General features: G+C 54.1%; 1 protein-coding gene across 8 annotated transcripts in view; it reads left to right on the forward strand.

The window, feature by feature from the left end:
- Nucleotides 1–17,128, forward strand: part of Arhgef10 (Rho guanine nucleotide exchange factor 10) — a 90,308-nt gene that overhangs the window by 12,611 nt on the left and 60,569 nt on the right. For 5 of the 8 annotated variants that reach the window (XM_004869568.3, XM_004869570.3, XM_021248172.2 and 2 more), the window contains exons 3-8: nt 1,559–1,732; nt 2,200–2,484; nt 4,893–4,959; nt 6,486–6,562; nt 8,575–8,631; nt 14,825–14,988. In XM_004869568.3, coding sequence (XP_004869625.2) covers nt 1,559–1,732; nt 2,200–2,484; nt 4,893–4,959; nt 6,486–6,562; nt 8,575–8,631; nt 14,825–14,988 — 824 coding nt within the window. Of the gene's footprint in view, nt 1–1,558; nt 1,733–2,199; nt 2,485–4,892; nt 4,960–6,485; nt 6,563–8,574; nt 8,632–11,522; nt 13,790–14,824; nt 14,989–17,128 lie in introns of those variants that run through there. The other 3 variants (XM_004869569.3, XM_087210075.1, XM_087210076.1) reach the window with 2 other exon arrangements.

Raw genomic sequence — 17,128 nt, forward strand, 5'->3', positions numbered from 1 at the left:
CAGAGAAAAGCAGGGAGGGCATTGGGTTTCTTAAACCAAAACACTTGTGAACGTAGTCTACTTAGTATTTTTATATGTAATATCCTGTGCTTGAGACTCAGAGGGTTCTAACGCTGTTTCTGAACGTTCTAATTGCAGGATGCGTACTATTATTTTTCTTGAAAAAAATTAAAGAAAATGACTTAATGATTTGAGATTACAGCAAATACAGTGTTCTGGTTCTTAAAACATACAGTCTGCTGACATTTTTCTTTTAAAATTCTGCATTAAGAAAGACTTTTAAAGTCTGCTTGTGCAAAATGGGCATCTGAAATGAACAGACACTTCTCAGATGAAGAATTATAAAAAGCAAATAAACATATGAAAAAATGTGTAACATCACTGGTCATTTGTGAGATGCAAATGAAAACAACACTGAGATTCCACCTCACTCTAGAAAGAATGGCTGCTATCAAGAAATCAACCAATAACAAATGCTGGCAGGGCTGTGGGGAAAGAGGAACCCTGCTCCACTGCTGGTGGGAGTGCAGACTGGTGCAAGCACTGTGGAAATCAGTATGGAGATACCTCAAAGAACTAGGGCTAGAGGTCCCATTTGACCCAGCTATTCCCCTGCTAGGTATCTTCCCAAAAGAATTAAAAGCATCATACCACAGCGATATATGTGCGCCCATGTTCACAGCAGCACAGTTCGTAATAGCTAAAACTTGGAAACAGCCCAAATGCCCATCAACTGGAACCTGGATAAAGAAGATGTGGTTTTTTAATAAAATGGAGTACTACTCAGCCATAAAGAACGAGAAGCTAGAGACATTTATAGCTAAGTGGATGCACATTGAGGCAATACTCTTAAGTGAAATAAATAGGACACGCATGTGTAAATACACTGTTTCTCAGGTGTGAGAAACTGAAGGTTGAAGTAAGGACTGAGATGTATAATGGATGTTGGGAACTGGGAAGAAAATGTTCAAATAGGATAGGGAACAAGAAAAAAAGTGAAAATAGAATTAAAAATGGAAACAAAGCTTTATATAGGGAGGGAAGGGGGTTTGAGGGGGGAGTGGGATAACAAAATTTATTTTAAAAAATTCCTTGCAATCGGGGGAAAAGTCCACCTGTGCGTAGGTATGCAGTGGGGGGTGGAGACTGAGGGCTTCTGCCCCGAGCGGTGCTGGGATCCCTCACACCTGGGGCCTTGGACGAGGCCCAGCGCACCCTGAGTCACCTTTGCTGTGCACTCCGACCTGGGGGAAGGTCACAGGCAACAGGCCCAGCCGGTGTGGGGCGGGGGCTCCCCAGGCTCCCCAGGCTCCCCAGGCCGCAGCTGGCTCAGCTCTTCTGAGTCAGTGGTTTCCTAATTGACCTCCAGGTCCCTGCTAGACCTGTTTAAAGTGTGAATCAGAGGGGTCTTCTCTCTCTCCCTTTTCCTCCTGTCCTCTCCTATGTCCCAGAACGAGCCCCACCCCTAGCCCTCCCCAGCCCTCTGCCTGGGCTGAAGGTGCAGACCTGGTGCCTGGAACAAATGCCGCATTGTAACTGATGTTGTCTTAAACTTTAGAAAACGAAGTGAAATATGACACCAGTAACAAAGAGGCTGAAGAGGGAGAGCAGTTCGACTTTGACAGTGGGGATGAAGTCCCTGAAGCAGACCGCCAAGCCCCGCCCCAGCCGGGCGCCTGGGGTGCAGGAGGGGGTGCAGCCCAGGGTCCTGCCAGCGCATCCCCCGAGGAGGGTGAGTCCCCGTGGCGTGGCGCAGCGCGGCTTCTCCATGGAGTGGCTGAGTTTCTGACTCCGTGCAGTACTGGGCTCGCAGTTAGCAGTCTCTTCGCCATGTGGTTCTACATTGCGGGCAACCGTGTAGACCCTTTCTGATAGGAGCCCTCTGCCCTGTCGCTGTGCTGCATGGACAGGTGCCGTGGCTGGGCCAGCTGGGAAGGGCATGGGGCTTTGACCTGGGCCAGCCCGAGCTTCTCTGTCCCGGGCAGACTTGGTGGGGTTTCCCAGCTTGTGTCTCTGAGAACCACCAGGCAGGGTCTCATGTGTGCCCAGGTGCCACTGGCCCCACTCTGCAGTGTGCCCTGTGGCCCCTGCAACAGTCTGGGAATGCCGGGTCCCTCTCCAGAGGGTGAGGGCTGCCCGGTCCTTGCTTGGCCCTTGCCTGGCCCTCTCCACCGTGTGGCTGACTGTCCTGTCCTCCAGGAGGTGACAAGGGACCCGGAGCAGAAGCCTTCGAAGTGGCAGAACCTGCCAAGCTCTTGGTCCCAAAGGTGAACCCGTACTCTGTCATCGACATCACGCCCCTGCAGGAGGATGCACTGCCACCCCCAGACCCAGCCACTGAGGAGGACGGTGTGGGTCCGCACGTGCCCAGCGGGTATTTGGTGCCGGTTCCCTGTGGCTACGCTGTCCCCTCCAGCCTGCCCATGCTGCTGCCTGCCTACTCAAGCCCTGTCATCATCCGCACCGAGTCTGTGGATGAGGAAGGTACGCAGCATCTCCCCGGGTCTCATGCGCCCCATGGGGGACCTGAGCCCTTGCTGCTCTCCTCCTTGACGGGGTGCACTTAGGGAGAAGCTCAGTTCACGTCTGCAAAGTTCTGGGATCACGAGGGAGAACACGGTGACCTTTGCCGCATGCAGCCCCAGCAGCTCAGCAAGCCCACACCTCTGCTACCATTGTGTCCTGAGGTCGCCCGCTGATCCACTGACCGGGCTCCTGCAGTGGCCGTAGCCAGAGCTTTGCCTCCTGGGACAGAGGGCACCCGGGGCGGGGCGGGGCACAGAGGCCTTGAATGGCTCACCCTGCTCCTGATGCTTCTGTCTGGAGTGCGGGCCCAGAAGGGCATCGGGCGGCGTGAGGGCATCAGGGCGCTGGGCAGGGAGCGGGTGGGAGCAGGGAGGCCGGGGTGCCTGCTGCAGCGCTGCCCAGCCCTCAGCTCCGGGGGGTGTGGGCCAGTCTGTGCTCATGCCAGGGCCTCTGTGTGGCTGGGCTGTTGGCCACAACTCATCATGGTCACTGGCTCGGCATGGCTGTGTGCGCTGAGCTCACCTGGGGTCGCCGTTGCCGGGCTGGGCCGCGGGCCTGGGTGGAGGGCCTGGAGCACTGCGAAGCTCTGCAGGTCAGGCGCACCTGGCTGGAGCACGTCCTCCCACCTGCCTGTGTCCCCGTGTTTCCCGGACACCGAGGAGTCTGTGTTGAGCCTGCACCTCTGAGAGCTGCTCGGGAATGGCCTGGATGGAGGGTGCAATTGCGATTGTGTGGAAATTTCAGGAAAGGTTTTTTTCTTTCTCGTTAACAGTAGGAAAGAGCCGTCTTTGAGGAAATCACTGATTTTGAACACTGAGAACCGTCAATGTTTGAAGACAGTTATTTTCCCACTGCAGTTTCTCGTGGTCCTCAGGTCTTGCCAAGGCCCCCAGGCCACTCTGGGCAAGGAGGGAGTCAGTGGGGTGCGGAGCCCCTGCCCTGGAGCGGGTGGCGCATCTTAGAGCCCTGTGCTTAGCTCTGAATTATCTGGTCACTTTAAGTAATTGAATATCATTTACATTAACTTACTTTGAAAATAATTCAGCGTGATTTTGAAAGAATTTAGCCAGTAACAAACTCTGGTGATAAACACTGCTGTCCACCCGGTGCCAGGAACAGCCTGGGTCTGTCCTAGACCCTGAGGAGGGGTGCACCGAGCTCTCTCGGGCTCCCCTGAGGAGCGGCCAAGGCAGTGCTGCTGTGGGTCGAAGCGGTCACAGCGCGCAGGCTGCCTGGTCCTCCTGAATGTGCTCCCAGTGCCCCGCCCACCCCACCCAGAAGGGCGAGTGCCAGACCCAGACCTGGGCATTGAGGCAGGGCCAGCCCAGCTCCCCTGTGCTCGGTGCTGCCAGCTGTGTGGCAGCCCAGGAGGCTTGCAAGCAGCGCACCGAGTCCGCTACCCTGTGCCGGGCAGGCTAGGCTGTTGCTCACTCGTGCAAGTCCCCGCGTGGTGGGAGGGCTGGGTGTGGGGTCCATGTGTCCAGCCAGTGGCTGAGCAGCCTCTGCTACATCCCAAAGGGTTCCTGACCCTGAGCCAACCGGCAAGTCCCTGTGACAGCATCGTCTCCTGTCCACACCACTCACTCAGGAGGCCCGAGGCCCCTGCTGAGCCCACTCCTGCTCCAAGACTGAGTCCACGGCTGTCCACCTGTCTAGGGTGTGTGTGGAGCCTGTGGGGCAGCCTTTGTCACCAACAGCTGGAGGACACACAGTCAGACCCCAGGACACCACTGTGAGAGCTTGAGCACGTGTATGTGAGCATGCATGTAAGTGAGCATGCTTGTGTATTGAGGGCCTGTGTGTGCACGTGTGAGTGAACTGCCAGCATGAGGGCAAGTGTGAACGTGCATGTATGTCAGGGTGTGTGTGAGGCCACATGTGAGAACGAGTGAATGTGACGCCGTGCAAGGGCATGGGTGTGAGTGGGTGCAGAGTGAGGGCGTTGAGGCAATGTGTGCGTGAGCATGAGCGTTGGGAGCACGAGCCTCTGTGAGGGTGTGAGGGTGGGAGGGGTGTGCCAGGGGCTGTCCGCTCTTTCTCCTGGGGAGACAGTGTGAGTCACCAGGTAGACGTGTGCCGTGGATCAGGTTGTGGGAAATTCTGTGGAAAGGGAACGCATGAGCCTCAGCTGCGTGTCTGCGCATTTTATTTCTGTTTCATAAGACCTTGGGATTTCACAGTTCATTACAGTCCTAGTCATTTTATCTGAGAAAGAAGGAAATTTAAATGTGTTGGTAAATCATCTTTATGTTAACAGAAGCCCATTGTTGATGAGAAAGGGAAATGCGAAATCACTTTAAGGATAAAAATCAAGTGCACAAATGTTTCTGTCAGGCACAAAACAATGTGGTTCTTGTCTTTCCCAGCAGAAGTCCCGGAAGTTGTGGGTGACCACCAGTCCCACTCCCTGAGCTCCGAGGACCCTCTGCTCAGGTACTGTGTTCATTTTCTGTGTGTACTCAAGCCTGTGTCTTTTTGCTGTGTGTAGACTCCTTGCCGCATGGCGGAGCACTGGGCTGTCGATCCCTCCGTCCTCCTCGCTGGCCCTGGCCCTGTCCTGCCTGAGGGACTCCAGAGCTGCTCCTCTGTCCCATCACCAGGTGCCCTGTGTGCCATAGGCTGGGGGTGACAGGAAGTGAGCGGGCGGCCGCTGTGTGCCCCTCTGAACAGCCTGTTGTCAGCCTGGTCTCACACCTGCTCGTGTCTTTCTGTTTGGCATTGGTGAGCAGCGTGTCCCATACACAAGACCCTCCAGAAGACAAAGGGGATGTCCCGGGAGAGGTTGCTGCTGACACGGGCTCCCATGCAAATACGGGAATAGGTCCCAGGCAGAGGCAGAGCCACTGGGGCCCTTTGTTAGAAACCGCGGCTCTGTGCGTAGGGAAAGTCGGTGGCCTGTTGTCCTCAGCGGTGGGAAATGTGTCCGTGAAACACTGAGGGTCTTTGAAAGAAAAGGTTATAAGACGCAGTGAACTCAGTCAAGCACCGAGATTTGCGAAAGTATGACATTTTCACGCACACGGAAGCATTGGAGAATGTTTCTAAAAACCATTCGTATTTCCTACAGCTCTACTTTTGTCAAGGAGCTTTTGGCTCAGGCACCGTTCCAGGCTCACGCAGCACTGGAGTCCCACCTTGTTGGTGTGGCCGGTCCTCAGCCAGCTGTTTCCCGACTGCCCACACCACCACAGTGTGGACCCGGCGGGTCCCTGGAGATGCCACAGCCCCATCCACACTCAGTGAAATCCCAGAAACAAATGGTTCATAGGTTTTAAATTAACTCTGATTGTGACGGATTCTTGGCTGGCCCCTGGCGCAGGGACTGCCCCCTCCCGCTCCGGAAAGCGCTTGGGTGTGAGTCCCTCAGAGCGTTCCCCTTGGGTGTTCAGAGGTTCACTGCCCCCTTCTCCTTCCTTCCCGTGAATCTGTTTCACCTTCCACATGCTTCACTGCCATGAAACACACAGTGCAGGACCCTGTGTCCAGGGCCCGTTCATGCCGCGTGCGTGCCACAAGCCACAGGCCTTTGGTCAGCCCCACGCCTTCACAGGCGACCGTGGTTCTCCGGTGAGTCTGATCCAGTCCTTCTTTGGCACCAGATATTGGTCAGAATCCAGGTCCCCACTGGGCCCCGTGGCCGTCCCCTGTGACGCGGGCTGTCTGTGATCCTCTCCCACCGCCTGTGTGGGGAGGTGCAGCCTTGTGCAGGCAATAGAGGGGCAGGGCCTTTCTGAGCGGGCGCCGTTTCCGGTTTCCCCTGGGTTCCTGTGGCGGGCGCCCCTTGGACGCCTTGCTGAGAGAGCACCGATGTGCTTGAGTGCTGATTTGGACTTGGGATTCCTGAGTCCTCTGTGGGAAGACAGGCAGCAGACGCCGTGGCGCACACTGCGCTTTGGGCACTGAGCCCCACGGCAGGGCCTGGTCCCTGCTCTCTGACTTCTTGGTGTGTTTGCTTCCAGCGGTGATCAAAGCAGCAGGGAAGACAGCGCCCTTGCGCGGTGGGCTGTGGACCCGGCCAACACAGCGTGGATGGAAAGTGAGTGCCCTGCCCCGGAGCCCGGGTCCCTGTGGCTGGCGCAGGTGTCGCAGCTGATGGCTGTGCGCCGTGTCCCGTCGGGGTCAGATCAGAAGCTTGCTCAGACCTTCGTTTACTGAGGGTTGGACCCATGGCTTTCATGCTGAGCTACATCCTCAGCTCTTTATTTTTACATTGGGACAGGGCCTCAGTCAGTCGATTCAGCTTCCTGAGCACTGGGATTCCAGGTGTGCTCTGAGGCACCCAGCTTCATTCACTTAGGATACTAAAGAGCCGCCCACGCCTGCAGGAAGATTAGCAGAAGCTGTCTGCCAGGGGCTTCCCAGAACTGGGCTTCACTTCCCTCAGATGATCACACCCCTCTGCGTCCTGCCCCTTCCTGATTGCTTCTGGGTGCGGATTTGGTTCTGGCCTTCGCCATCTGGGAGCTAAGGCTGTGACCTGAAGCCTGTGGCCCGCAGCACCGCAGGGCCTTGCCTGGGGTGGGTGTCCAGCCAGCCCACTGCCAGCACGCCAGTCTTGGATCTGCTGTCATGTAAGAGGCTGGGACATTGTCAGCCAGATCCATTTGTTTTAATTTTTAAGGAGAAGTGAAGATTCCTTTCTGACGATGCCCTTCTTGTTACTGTACCTGGTGCCTGTGAAATTGTCCACAAACGGGCAGCGGCCGCAGTGGTCTCGAATCCCCTCACCCTATGGCTTGTGCTGCTTTGGTGAGAACCATGTTCAGACAGAGCCGCTGCCGGGACTTGATGGCACCAGAGGCCGTCAGGCCGCGCCGCAAGGTGCCTCTCAGCCAGCTCTCAGCCAGCTCTCAGCCAGCAGCTTTATTTCCAGAACAGAATCCATCCCCATTTCTCCAGGGTTCCGTTTTCGTTCAGGGACTCAGAGGACTGTGCTCAGAAGCGAGGTCTATGCAGTGCTCAGCCCTGGCACAGGAGGGCAAGTGATCTTGGGCTGCAGGGTCCACACTCCCAGGGGTGGGGTTGCGGTGGCTGGACTTGGGGTCCTGTTCGGCGTCACCTTCCTGAGTTCCCTGCTGTCTGCATGGTGAGCCTTCAGCTGTGGTTTCCAGTACAGTCACACACTGTAGTTGGAGAGGGGCAGCCGTGAACGGGTGTTTGGGGGAACCACAAGGTCAGAGGATGAGATGGACACACGCTCCGGTCAGTGGCAAGCTCATTGCTACTCCGATATGGTCATCTTGAATTGTGTACATCATTTGGCTGGTGCCACCCTTCTTCTTAAAAAGCATATACTTTCTCAGAGACCTGGGTTCCCCGAAATACAGGCTGAGTCTCCAGGGGGTGACACTGCAGGGCCATCGCCTTATTTGATGGCTTCCCATTTTATGCCGTAGTTTCATTCCTGAAACTCTACATCACCTTTTGTGTTTTCTTGTGCATCAGGACACTTTAGCCTCATAAACTTAGAAATGTTTCTAAGAGTCAGTTGTGGTGGCACAGGCCTGTAATCCCAGCTGCTTGGGAGGCTGAGACAGGCGGATCCCAAATTGGAGCCCAGGTTGGACAACCCAGCAAGACCCCCTCAAAATAAAAACATTTAAAAAGGACTGGGGGTTTATCTCAGCAGTAGAGCACTTGCCTAGCATTTGGGAGACCCTGGGCTCAACCCCCAGTACTGAAAAAAAAATGCTTATAAGACAGCCATAAGAGGTGGGTAAATGAGAGTCTGGAATAAATCAGCATGGAAGCCATAAAGTCTTTGATGGCAACAACTCATTCCCTGAGATCTGAGTCTCTCATCCCTGAGATGACACCGGGCCTTGGAAACAGCCACTAGCCGCCCTTCCACGGTAGTTTCCTGAGAGTAGCTTGCAGCAGAGGAGTCCCGGAAAAGTGAAGTTGCACTTGGTTGGTTCTAGTCAATTTTTTTTTTGGTACCGGGGTTGAACTTGGGACCCTGCGCTTTTGAGGCAGGCGCAGGAACCACTGAGCTAAATCCCAGGCCCGTTCCAGCCAGTTTTTAAAGTTTCTTCCCTTTCCTTGCAGACCCGGAAGAAGCCATTTATGACGATGTCCCCAGGGAAAACTCAGACTCCGAGCCAGGTTTGTTTTCGTCAGAAGCCAGAGCTGAGCTTTAGGGTTTTGTTTCCAGGCTCCCCCTGTGGTGCCCATCCCCAGGCCCAGCTTGTGTGCTGAGTCCACGTTTCAGACCTTGAAGAGGGAGTGGCTCGGAACGGGTGTGTGTGTGTGTTTGTGTGTGTGTGTGTGTGTGTGTGTGTGTGTGTGTTACAACACTTGAAGCAGAAAGAGTGAAAGAGAAACTAGGAACAAAGAGGAAAGAAACATGGCGGCCAAGAAGTACCAGCAGATGTGTAATAAAACGTAAACACGAAATTGTAGAGATCCAGCCCAAGATGATACTCCGAGTCTGTTACCAAGAACCTTCCAGAAGTTCAGGAAGACACATAACGTTCTCAGCATGTAGAAATGCAAGCCCCGTGCAGTGTCAGCTGCACCAATCAGGTGCCAAATCCAGGGAAACCTTGACAGAAGCCCAGAGAGCAGGACACCGAGGGAAGCGCCACCCTGAGGACCCCAGGCCTCTGAGGAGCAGCGTCACAGTCACAGGGCGGAGTCTCCAGGGTGCAGACAGAAGTGGCGGCTCGGCCCTGGTCTCTGTGCCCAGCTTCGGGCAGCCCTGCAGGAAAAGAAGGCAGGTAGAGATTACAGGAATAGTTATCAAGCTTTGAAGGAAATGATCCTGTGCCCAGAGGAAGTACTGTGAAGCGATGGAGAATGGTGAGCAGATCACTTGTGAGGTTGTGGACAAACCAGACGTCATGGGCTTGGACAGCAGCTGCGGCATGGATGTGCTCGGGGCTGGGCTGCGGCTGGTGTTCATTCAGCCTGGGTTTGCAGGAAGGCCATGTGTCATACTTCTCTCTTGTCTCTGAGACAAAATACTGGACACCCAAAGCTAAAAGAGAAGGGGATTATTTAGCTCCAGTTCGTAGAGGCTTCAGTCTATCATCGGCTGGCTCTGAGGCAGGGTGGCAAACAGGCCTCACAGAGGAGAAGCAGCATGGCACACACAGGGCAGCAAAGGTAACGAGAGAGTTTAACTGCTTCTTTCTGCCCCTGTTATCTTATTCAGTCTACTGGGATTAAGGCAGTGCCAAACTAATCGCTCACACTAGTGGTTTAGTAACCGCACGCCCTTAACCCCAGCATCACACATTCCAGACTCAATTACCTCTGAAGAAGAAAGTCCCACCTCATCCACATGAGGCTTTGGGGGGCTCTGAACACAAGCTGTAACAGGCAGAGAGGCTTGGGATCTTTTGTTTTGGGATTTTTATGACTGGCCAAGGGTATATTTTATGATCAGTTACTAAGGGCCTAGAAACAGGTTAACTCCTAAACCAGTAGAGCAAAACTCAACCTGATTGAGAGCTAGAAATTAAAAGAGAATAGCAAAAAGAAAGAAAAGATTGTAGAATAAGTCCAAATGTACTGATACTTAGGAGGTTTAAATTGGGCCCAGTTCCCAGTCAGTGTGATTCTCAGATGGGCAGAATAGAGAGCTGGCCCTGCACTCTTGGGCCAGGTGGACTCAGACACAGTGTGGAGTGGATGGGTGGGACCAGAGACGCAGGCTGAGTCCGACCAGGAAGTGCTGATACAGCTGGCAGTGGATCAGGTGAGGTGCAGAGTCAGGGCGGGGCTCAGAGGCAGAAGACAAGTTCCCGAAGGCGAAGGTGGAATCAGAAACAGGGACTACAAGTTCGTGATTTAAGTAGGAGATGCTAGCAGAGCTGTTTCCACTACTAGTGAACGCTGGATGCACAATTAATGTAGATTAGTCTGTGGTATTAAAGGACACGGTAAAAACTTAAAACCAATAGTTTCCAAATGTACATTCCCCCAAACACCAGGAATATTTCTATAATTCCGTTGTAGGCCTCAAAGCAAAGATTAACAAATGCCAAATAATTGTTATTTGGGTCTTATTACCTGTCACAGTCTTATGAAATTGATAGAAAGCAAATATTTGGAAATTAAAGATCACTACTATATAACCTGTCATCAGGGATAAGCACAATGGAAATCAAAATATTTTGATGTGATGAATCTAAAAACTTGAGATGCACTTAAAATAGTAAAGTTATAGATCTAATGGCATATGAAAATGAAGAGAGTGCCTTGCTCCAACTCACCTACGTAAAGGACAGCAAAGCAAACCCAGGAGAGGGAAGGAGGAACCACGGTAACAGCAGTGGAAATGTCGGGGTACCAAAGCTGCAGAGACAGACACCGCGGTGATGTTACAGGGAGAGCGAGAAGCAGAGTGGGGAGAGGAGTGGAGGACTGGTGAGCAGGAGCCCGCGGCTGCTGCGTGGATTCCTGAGAACCGGACTTCGTGTGACTAAGTGCTTCAGTGGGCTGAGCCTTTCCTCCCATGATCAGCTGAGCATGGGCAGAACAGGAGTAACATTCTGATCACCAGGACGCTGGACTGGTTGCTTGGCTGGTTGGCAGAGCAGCCTGGGACCCCAAGTGCTCCTGGGGGTCAGGAGCCCCCACTGCTCATCTGGGAGTGGGCAGGGCGTGCCCTGTCACTCGGATCTGACGCAGCCTGGGTGTGTAAACCCTCACCCAGGGGAGAGGCAGACCCCCAGACAGGCTCAGCAGGTGGCAGCATCTCTGCGGAGCACAAGCGAGCCGAGGACCCTTGGACACAGGGACCTTGCTGGTGGCTCCCCACACTCAGACGCTCCCCTCAGAAGGTGCTCGGGAAACACGAAGGGGGCCATTCAGGGCTAAAAGCTCATAACTGGAGGGCGTGCTCTCAGCTGTTGAAGGAGGCGTTCCTAAAATGTACCTCGAACATGGCACATGGGAAGAAGAGTTAAAATCATAGCTGTCCCTTGCACAGGTCTTCTGGCACTGGCAGCTGCTGGCACGGAAGCTGTCTTGTGAGCTGGCGAGGAGGCAGACCGCCACCCGAGGACCACAGTACATGTGCACGGCCCAGACGGTGAGCGAGCCCGGCTCACTCCCCTCGCTGTGAAGCACCTTTCCGGGCCTCTGACCCAGCCGCTCAGCCACTGAAGGTCTCAGGTCAGTGTACCCCCAGAAGTCTCGCAGAGAGCCGCCTGCCGGGGTGACCTTGGTCCTGGCTGGGCTTGTGTGCCCTTGAAGATGGCATACCAGGCACGCCCGGGGAAGCCCCAGGCCCCCGTCCCTCCGCCTCCCAAGGCCCGGGCAGCCGCCTCGGCCGCGCCAGGGCCACCCGCATTGCACAGGAGCGGGAACCCTGTGAGCCCTGAGAGGAGCCACTGCCACCACCCATTCATTGTGGAGCCTGAGGAGGAGGGCTGAGGCCTGGAGGACACCAGCACGAACAAGTGGAAATCATCACAGAAGGATAAAGTTCGACAAGTTTACGATCTTCACATGATCTAGTGAAAAAACTGCAGTAAGTTGTCTTTCTCAAAATGACTGGATGTTAGATGTTGCAACAGATAATTTTTTCCAAAATCCTGAACTGTGTATATGAGAGAGTGTAAAAGGACCGTTGGACAGGAAGAAGTTAGAACAACTGTACAATAGATACAAGATCCTCGAGATGAAAATAAAATTGGAATAGATGGTATACAGCAGTTCTGTGATGACCTGGCACTCGGTCCGGCCAGCATTAGTGTTTTGCTCATTGCATGGACATTCAAAGCAGCAGCACAGTGTGAGTTCCCCACACAGGAGTTCATGGACGGCGTGACAGAATTAGGATGAGCCAGCATGGAAAAAGCTAAAGGCTCAGATACTCAAGGTGGAACAAGAATTGAAAGAACCGGGACGATGTAAGAATTTTTACCAGTTTACTTTTAATTTTGCAAAGAATCCAGGGCAAAAAGGATTAGATCTAGACATGGCCATTGCCTACTGGAACTTAGTGCTTAATGGAAGATTTAAATTCTTAGACTTACGGAATAATTTTTGTTGGAACATCATAACCAATCGATACCAAGATGCTTGGAGTCTTCTTTAGACTTCAGCGCAGTGATTGCAGATGACATGTTTAATCGTGTCGGAGGAGCATGGCCTGTTCTCACGACTTTGTGGAATTTGCATGGCCGCAAATTGCTGGGGCAAAAAAGTACTACAGTGTAGCACTAAAAGAACCTCCTAGAATGTACATAGTCTGTACAATAAACACACCGGAAAATTGCACAGTCAGTTACTGCTGGCTGGACTAAAGATCAGTCCCCACTATTCAGACTGAGGTTTGGACAAAGCTTTAAGGATACGTTGGACCACATCATATTGCATTCTTCAGATGGTGGTTGGGCTTGTCTTCTAGTCTGGGCTGCTCTAAACATTTATAATTCCAACGTTGTGGATTTCATCTTAGTATCTGTGGACCATCCTTACTTATTCTCCTGTAACTCCTAGAAGCTTTATGGTAATTATTTTGAGGTTTCCATTCTTGCATAAAGCACAATGCTGTCTTCATCATAAGAATTAAACATAATGAACATCACACACACACAAAAGATGGCACAGCAGGGAGACCGTGGCTGTCCTGGGAGGAAGCGCCTCCCTCTCTCGTTGCTAGGCGAGTGGGAAACGGGTCACGGTGCCCAGGGATGGTCCCAGAAATCCTGTTGAGGCTGTGGACAGTCCCCCGAGATCAGTGGGAACTTCCCTGAAGGCTGGCACAGGGTCTGCTCTCTGCAGCCCGCTGGAGCGCGTGCCCTCCACTCTGCTGCTCCTGCTGGCCCTGGGCTGCTGAGCAGCTGGTGTCTTCTGGCTCCCAGGGATGCACCTGCCTCAGTCCTGGGCCAGGACCGCAGTGCACCACAGCGGGCACCAGCGCTCTTCCCGGCCTGTGGGCTCTCATCCAGTGGGGCCCTCTCCCTGCTCACCTGAGCTGCTCCAGGTGGGTGAGGCTCGGCCCTGCTGAAGGCCCCTCCCTCGCTGGCTGCGCCCCTGCCACCCTGACCTACAGCCTTCACTCCTCAGAGCTGTTGCTCAGAAACCCGGAGGATGTGCCCTGTGTTCAGAAAGAAGTAATCGATTCTGGAGAGATGCAGGGCTATGGTGATTTGAAGCACATGGAGCTGGTGCTGCAGCACAGCCTCATCTAATTTCTCATTTCCAGCTAAATGCGTGTTTGCTTTCTCGTGCTCTCCATGTGTGGTGTTCAGGGCCCTCAGATCCTGAGCGGCTGAGGATGTGTGCGCTAACCGCGTAAAGGAAGGTGGGTCTGTCTGCAGGCACGGAAACGCTGTCTTTCATCAACGTTGTGCCGTCTTTGTCTTTAAATGGTAATTAAGCAGAAATGATTCTCAAGAAGTCTTTGACCCCAGTAAGCTGGGTCGTGTGGTTGGCGGTGGAAATGAGAAGCCACCAGTTCTCTAGGAGTTGGAGGAGTGGCATTTTCGGCCTCCAAACGTCCTGTTTCCAGGCCACAAACTGGGGACAGAGACTCCTGTGTGTGCTGTTGCTGTGCTGCACATTTCCCGGCAACCAGCGCTGTCTTTCGCCCTCCGCCCCCAGGGCCTTGGTGTGTGGGCCTCAGGCCTCTGCTCACCACAGAGGCCGGAGTCAGGCAGCTTCACCCAGTCCACATTTCAGGGCATGGATCCTGAGATGACTGAGGTGCAGCTCACCTTGGGGCTTCAAACAAAGACCTTTTACTTAATAAAGACCTTTGTCACCCTTTGGTGGCATAAGTACGATGTGTTCCTCAGCATTCTGGCCAATGTGACAAAACCATTTACACTAGCGGGGTATTACACATTATAATAGTGTAATATTACACTATTACAATGTGTAATACGTTGTATTACACAGGTTTCAGCACAGAAGGAAATTTACAGTTGCCGGAAGTGGGCTTCTCTGTGTTAGCACTTTGTATCTCGCATGTCTGGGCTGGTCACCGTCCACTCATCTCTTGCCATCTGTCCATTACCTGGCTGTGTCCCGCTGTCCGCCTGCCGGCTCCCTGTCTCACCTCGGTGACACAGCCCCTCAGGGAAAGCCGCTCTTCCTTCCAGCAGTGTGTGGTGTAACAGGTGGGTTCGGACCGGCCAGTGGTCCTTAGGATGTGGATGGCACCGTGCTGCGCATGGAGGGGGACTCGGAAGCCCTGCAGTGTGCCGCGCTTGGCCACAGGGCTCCTCTGAATTACCCGGATGCGCTTCTGCCCCAGCTACGCATGAGGTGAAACAGCAAATGGGTGAGCAACCTCTGCGTTTGAATGTTAATTTCATCTTGGAATTTGTACACTCAGATGGAATGCTTTATGATGACGTTGAGAATGGAGAGCAAGGTGGAAACAGCTCTGTGGAGTATGGGTGGAGCTCCAGTGAATTTGAGAGCTACGAAGAGCAGAGTGACTCGGAGTGCAGGAGCGGCGTTCCCCGGCCCTTCCTGCGCAGCAGCCACAGGAAGCAAGTAGGTGTGCGGCCTGCAGAAGCTGGGGCTGTGTCCTCCTCCACCTGTGCACAGAGCTGTGGAGCCTAACACTTACCTGCTTGTTTCTGAAGATGTTGATGTGTAGTTTGGGGAAAACGTCAGGCATTAGCAAAGGAGACAGTGTTTTGTCATTTCATGTTGCTTAGGCAGAGGAGGACGGACCTTAAACTCTCAGGAAAAGAGGCAAGCTCAGCATCTGGAGCCCTTGAGAGAGCAGGTGACATTTGTGTGGCTCCTCCTGGGGTCGGCCCAGTTCCTAGAGTGAGCCCTCACTCAGAGTCCCCAGGACACATGGGGCAGGCTGAGCCCTCACACAGGATCCCCGGGGCATGCAGGGCAGGCTGAGCCTATGTATGCCCTGGAACTGTGCTTCCCTGAAATGTGCTGAGAGCCAGCCTCTCCCCACGAGCAGGAAGTTGGAATCACAGGGAGTGTTGAGAATGACAGAAAAGAGCAAAGCTCCTAAACTGCCCTGAAACTCTAATTAAAAACTTTTTATTAGCCCATGTTTGCAGTGCCTAACAGTGACGTTCATGGGGGGGTTGGCACAGGCACACAGCACCTCTGCCTCTGCCCCTCTGTTCCTTGGTTCCCTCCCCTTCTGCGGAAGATCTGCCTCAGCGTTGCCTTTTCTCTGTCCTTCATTTTGCTCTTACATTGTTTGTACTTTGGGTTTCTTTGAAGTTAGGGTCAGAGGAGGGCTGGGAGCCCTGAAGAGTGAGCCCTGGTGTGGGTGGTGTGGCCGGCCCTCCCCATGTGACGGTTGGCCGTAGTCTGGCCCCACAGGGACTCCCGTAACCGGAGCCTGCATTCTCCCCTAGCTGCCACATGTGGCTGTTTAGAATTCTGTTCCCTGAACCATTTCATGGAAGTCGGGAACAGCCTTCCAGCTTGCAGTGGACACCCCACGACTCTGGGTTGTGGACAGGATTTGTCCAGGAACTCAGGTCTTTCCATGGCCAGGATTACTCACCTCATTTTGCAAGTGAGCGAAGCTGCCATCATAGTTGGCAGAGCTCACGAGAAGGAAGGATTTGGCTTGGTGCAGCCGAGTCAGATACCCAGACTTATGCTGAGGCCGTCAGAGTCAGCCAGCAGGTGAGTGTTCAGGAGCAGGCAGACCATCTCAGGTCGAGGGTGGATGCTGTGGTCGCTTTGGCTTCGGTGGACCTGGGATCCCAGCGGAGCTTCCAGCCATGCCAGTGAGGGCGTCGGGCTCCTCAGCCACCCTGCTGGAGAAGCGCAGAGGTGTGTGTCCCAGGAGGCTGGCAGGACTCCCGCTGTGCATGCCGAGTCCTGACAGGGCCCGAGCACACGTACTGCTTGAGTTGGAGTGGAGGTGGACTGGGGCCTCGTGGGTCAGGCAGGGTTGAGACAGAAGAGCGGCAGGTTCGCACTTCCTAGGTTAAGGTGACAGATGTTAAAAACTACTCAGATAAAGCTGAATTGCTGAGTCGTCTCAGCAGCAGTCTTGAGTTTTTATTCACTGTGTTTAGCCTGTCCTCCTGGTGGACACGAGAGTGCCCAGGAGCCCGGGACTTCGGCTGTGCCTGTGTTTCTAAGATGGCAGTGGGCCAGAGGGATGGTCCAGGAGACCCCGCCCTGCGCATCAGCCTGGCCTTGCATGGGTGCTGGCTGTGTCCGGGTACCCAGACAGCATAGCTCGCAGCCCTCTGATGCCGTCATGTGCAGCTCGTGTGTCCCTCAGGAGGTGTCAGGGCCGGCCATGGCCCCACATAGCGGGGGTCTGGGTCTGGCTGGGCCTGCTTCGAATGACGCTGTCTCTCTGTGCCGAAGCTCTCATGACCTAAGCCGCTTAAAGGCACGCTGTGAGGAAAGCATGAGAGACTTGGTGGCCAGCACAGTGCGAGCCATGGGGGTGCAGCAGCTAACGTGCAGGCAGGAGTGCAAGGTGGTGTGGTTCTCAGAGGTGGCCCCGGGGCTCCTGGGCCAAAATTTTGAGAACTGCTGGATTTGAAGCGTGATGCTTGGTCCCTGCGGGTGTTTGAAAGGGCGCTGTCAAGTAGTTCCCACTGCAGCCCGGCCTTTGTGCCTTCGGGAAGTAGGTGTCTGCTGGGATCCCGCTCCCCGCTCCCGCCCTCCTGCGTGGTACTCCAGG

Source organism: Heterocephalus glaber, unplaced genomic scaffold (assembly GCF_053883595.1).
Source record: "Heterocephalus glaber isolate CG9 unplaced genomic scaffold, H.glaber_assembly_v1.0 deba00001104, whole genome shotgun sequence".
In the NCBI taxonomy this organism is placed as follows: domain Eukaryota; kingdom Metazoa; phylum Chordata; class Mammalia; order Rodentia; family Bathyergidae; genus Heterocephalus; species Heterocephalus glaber.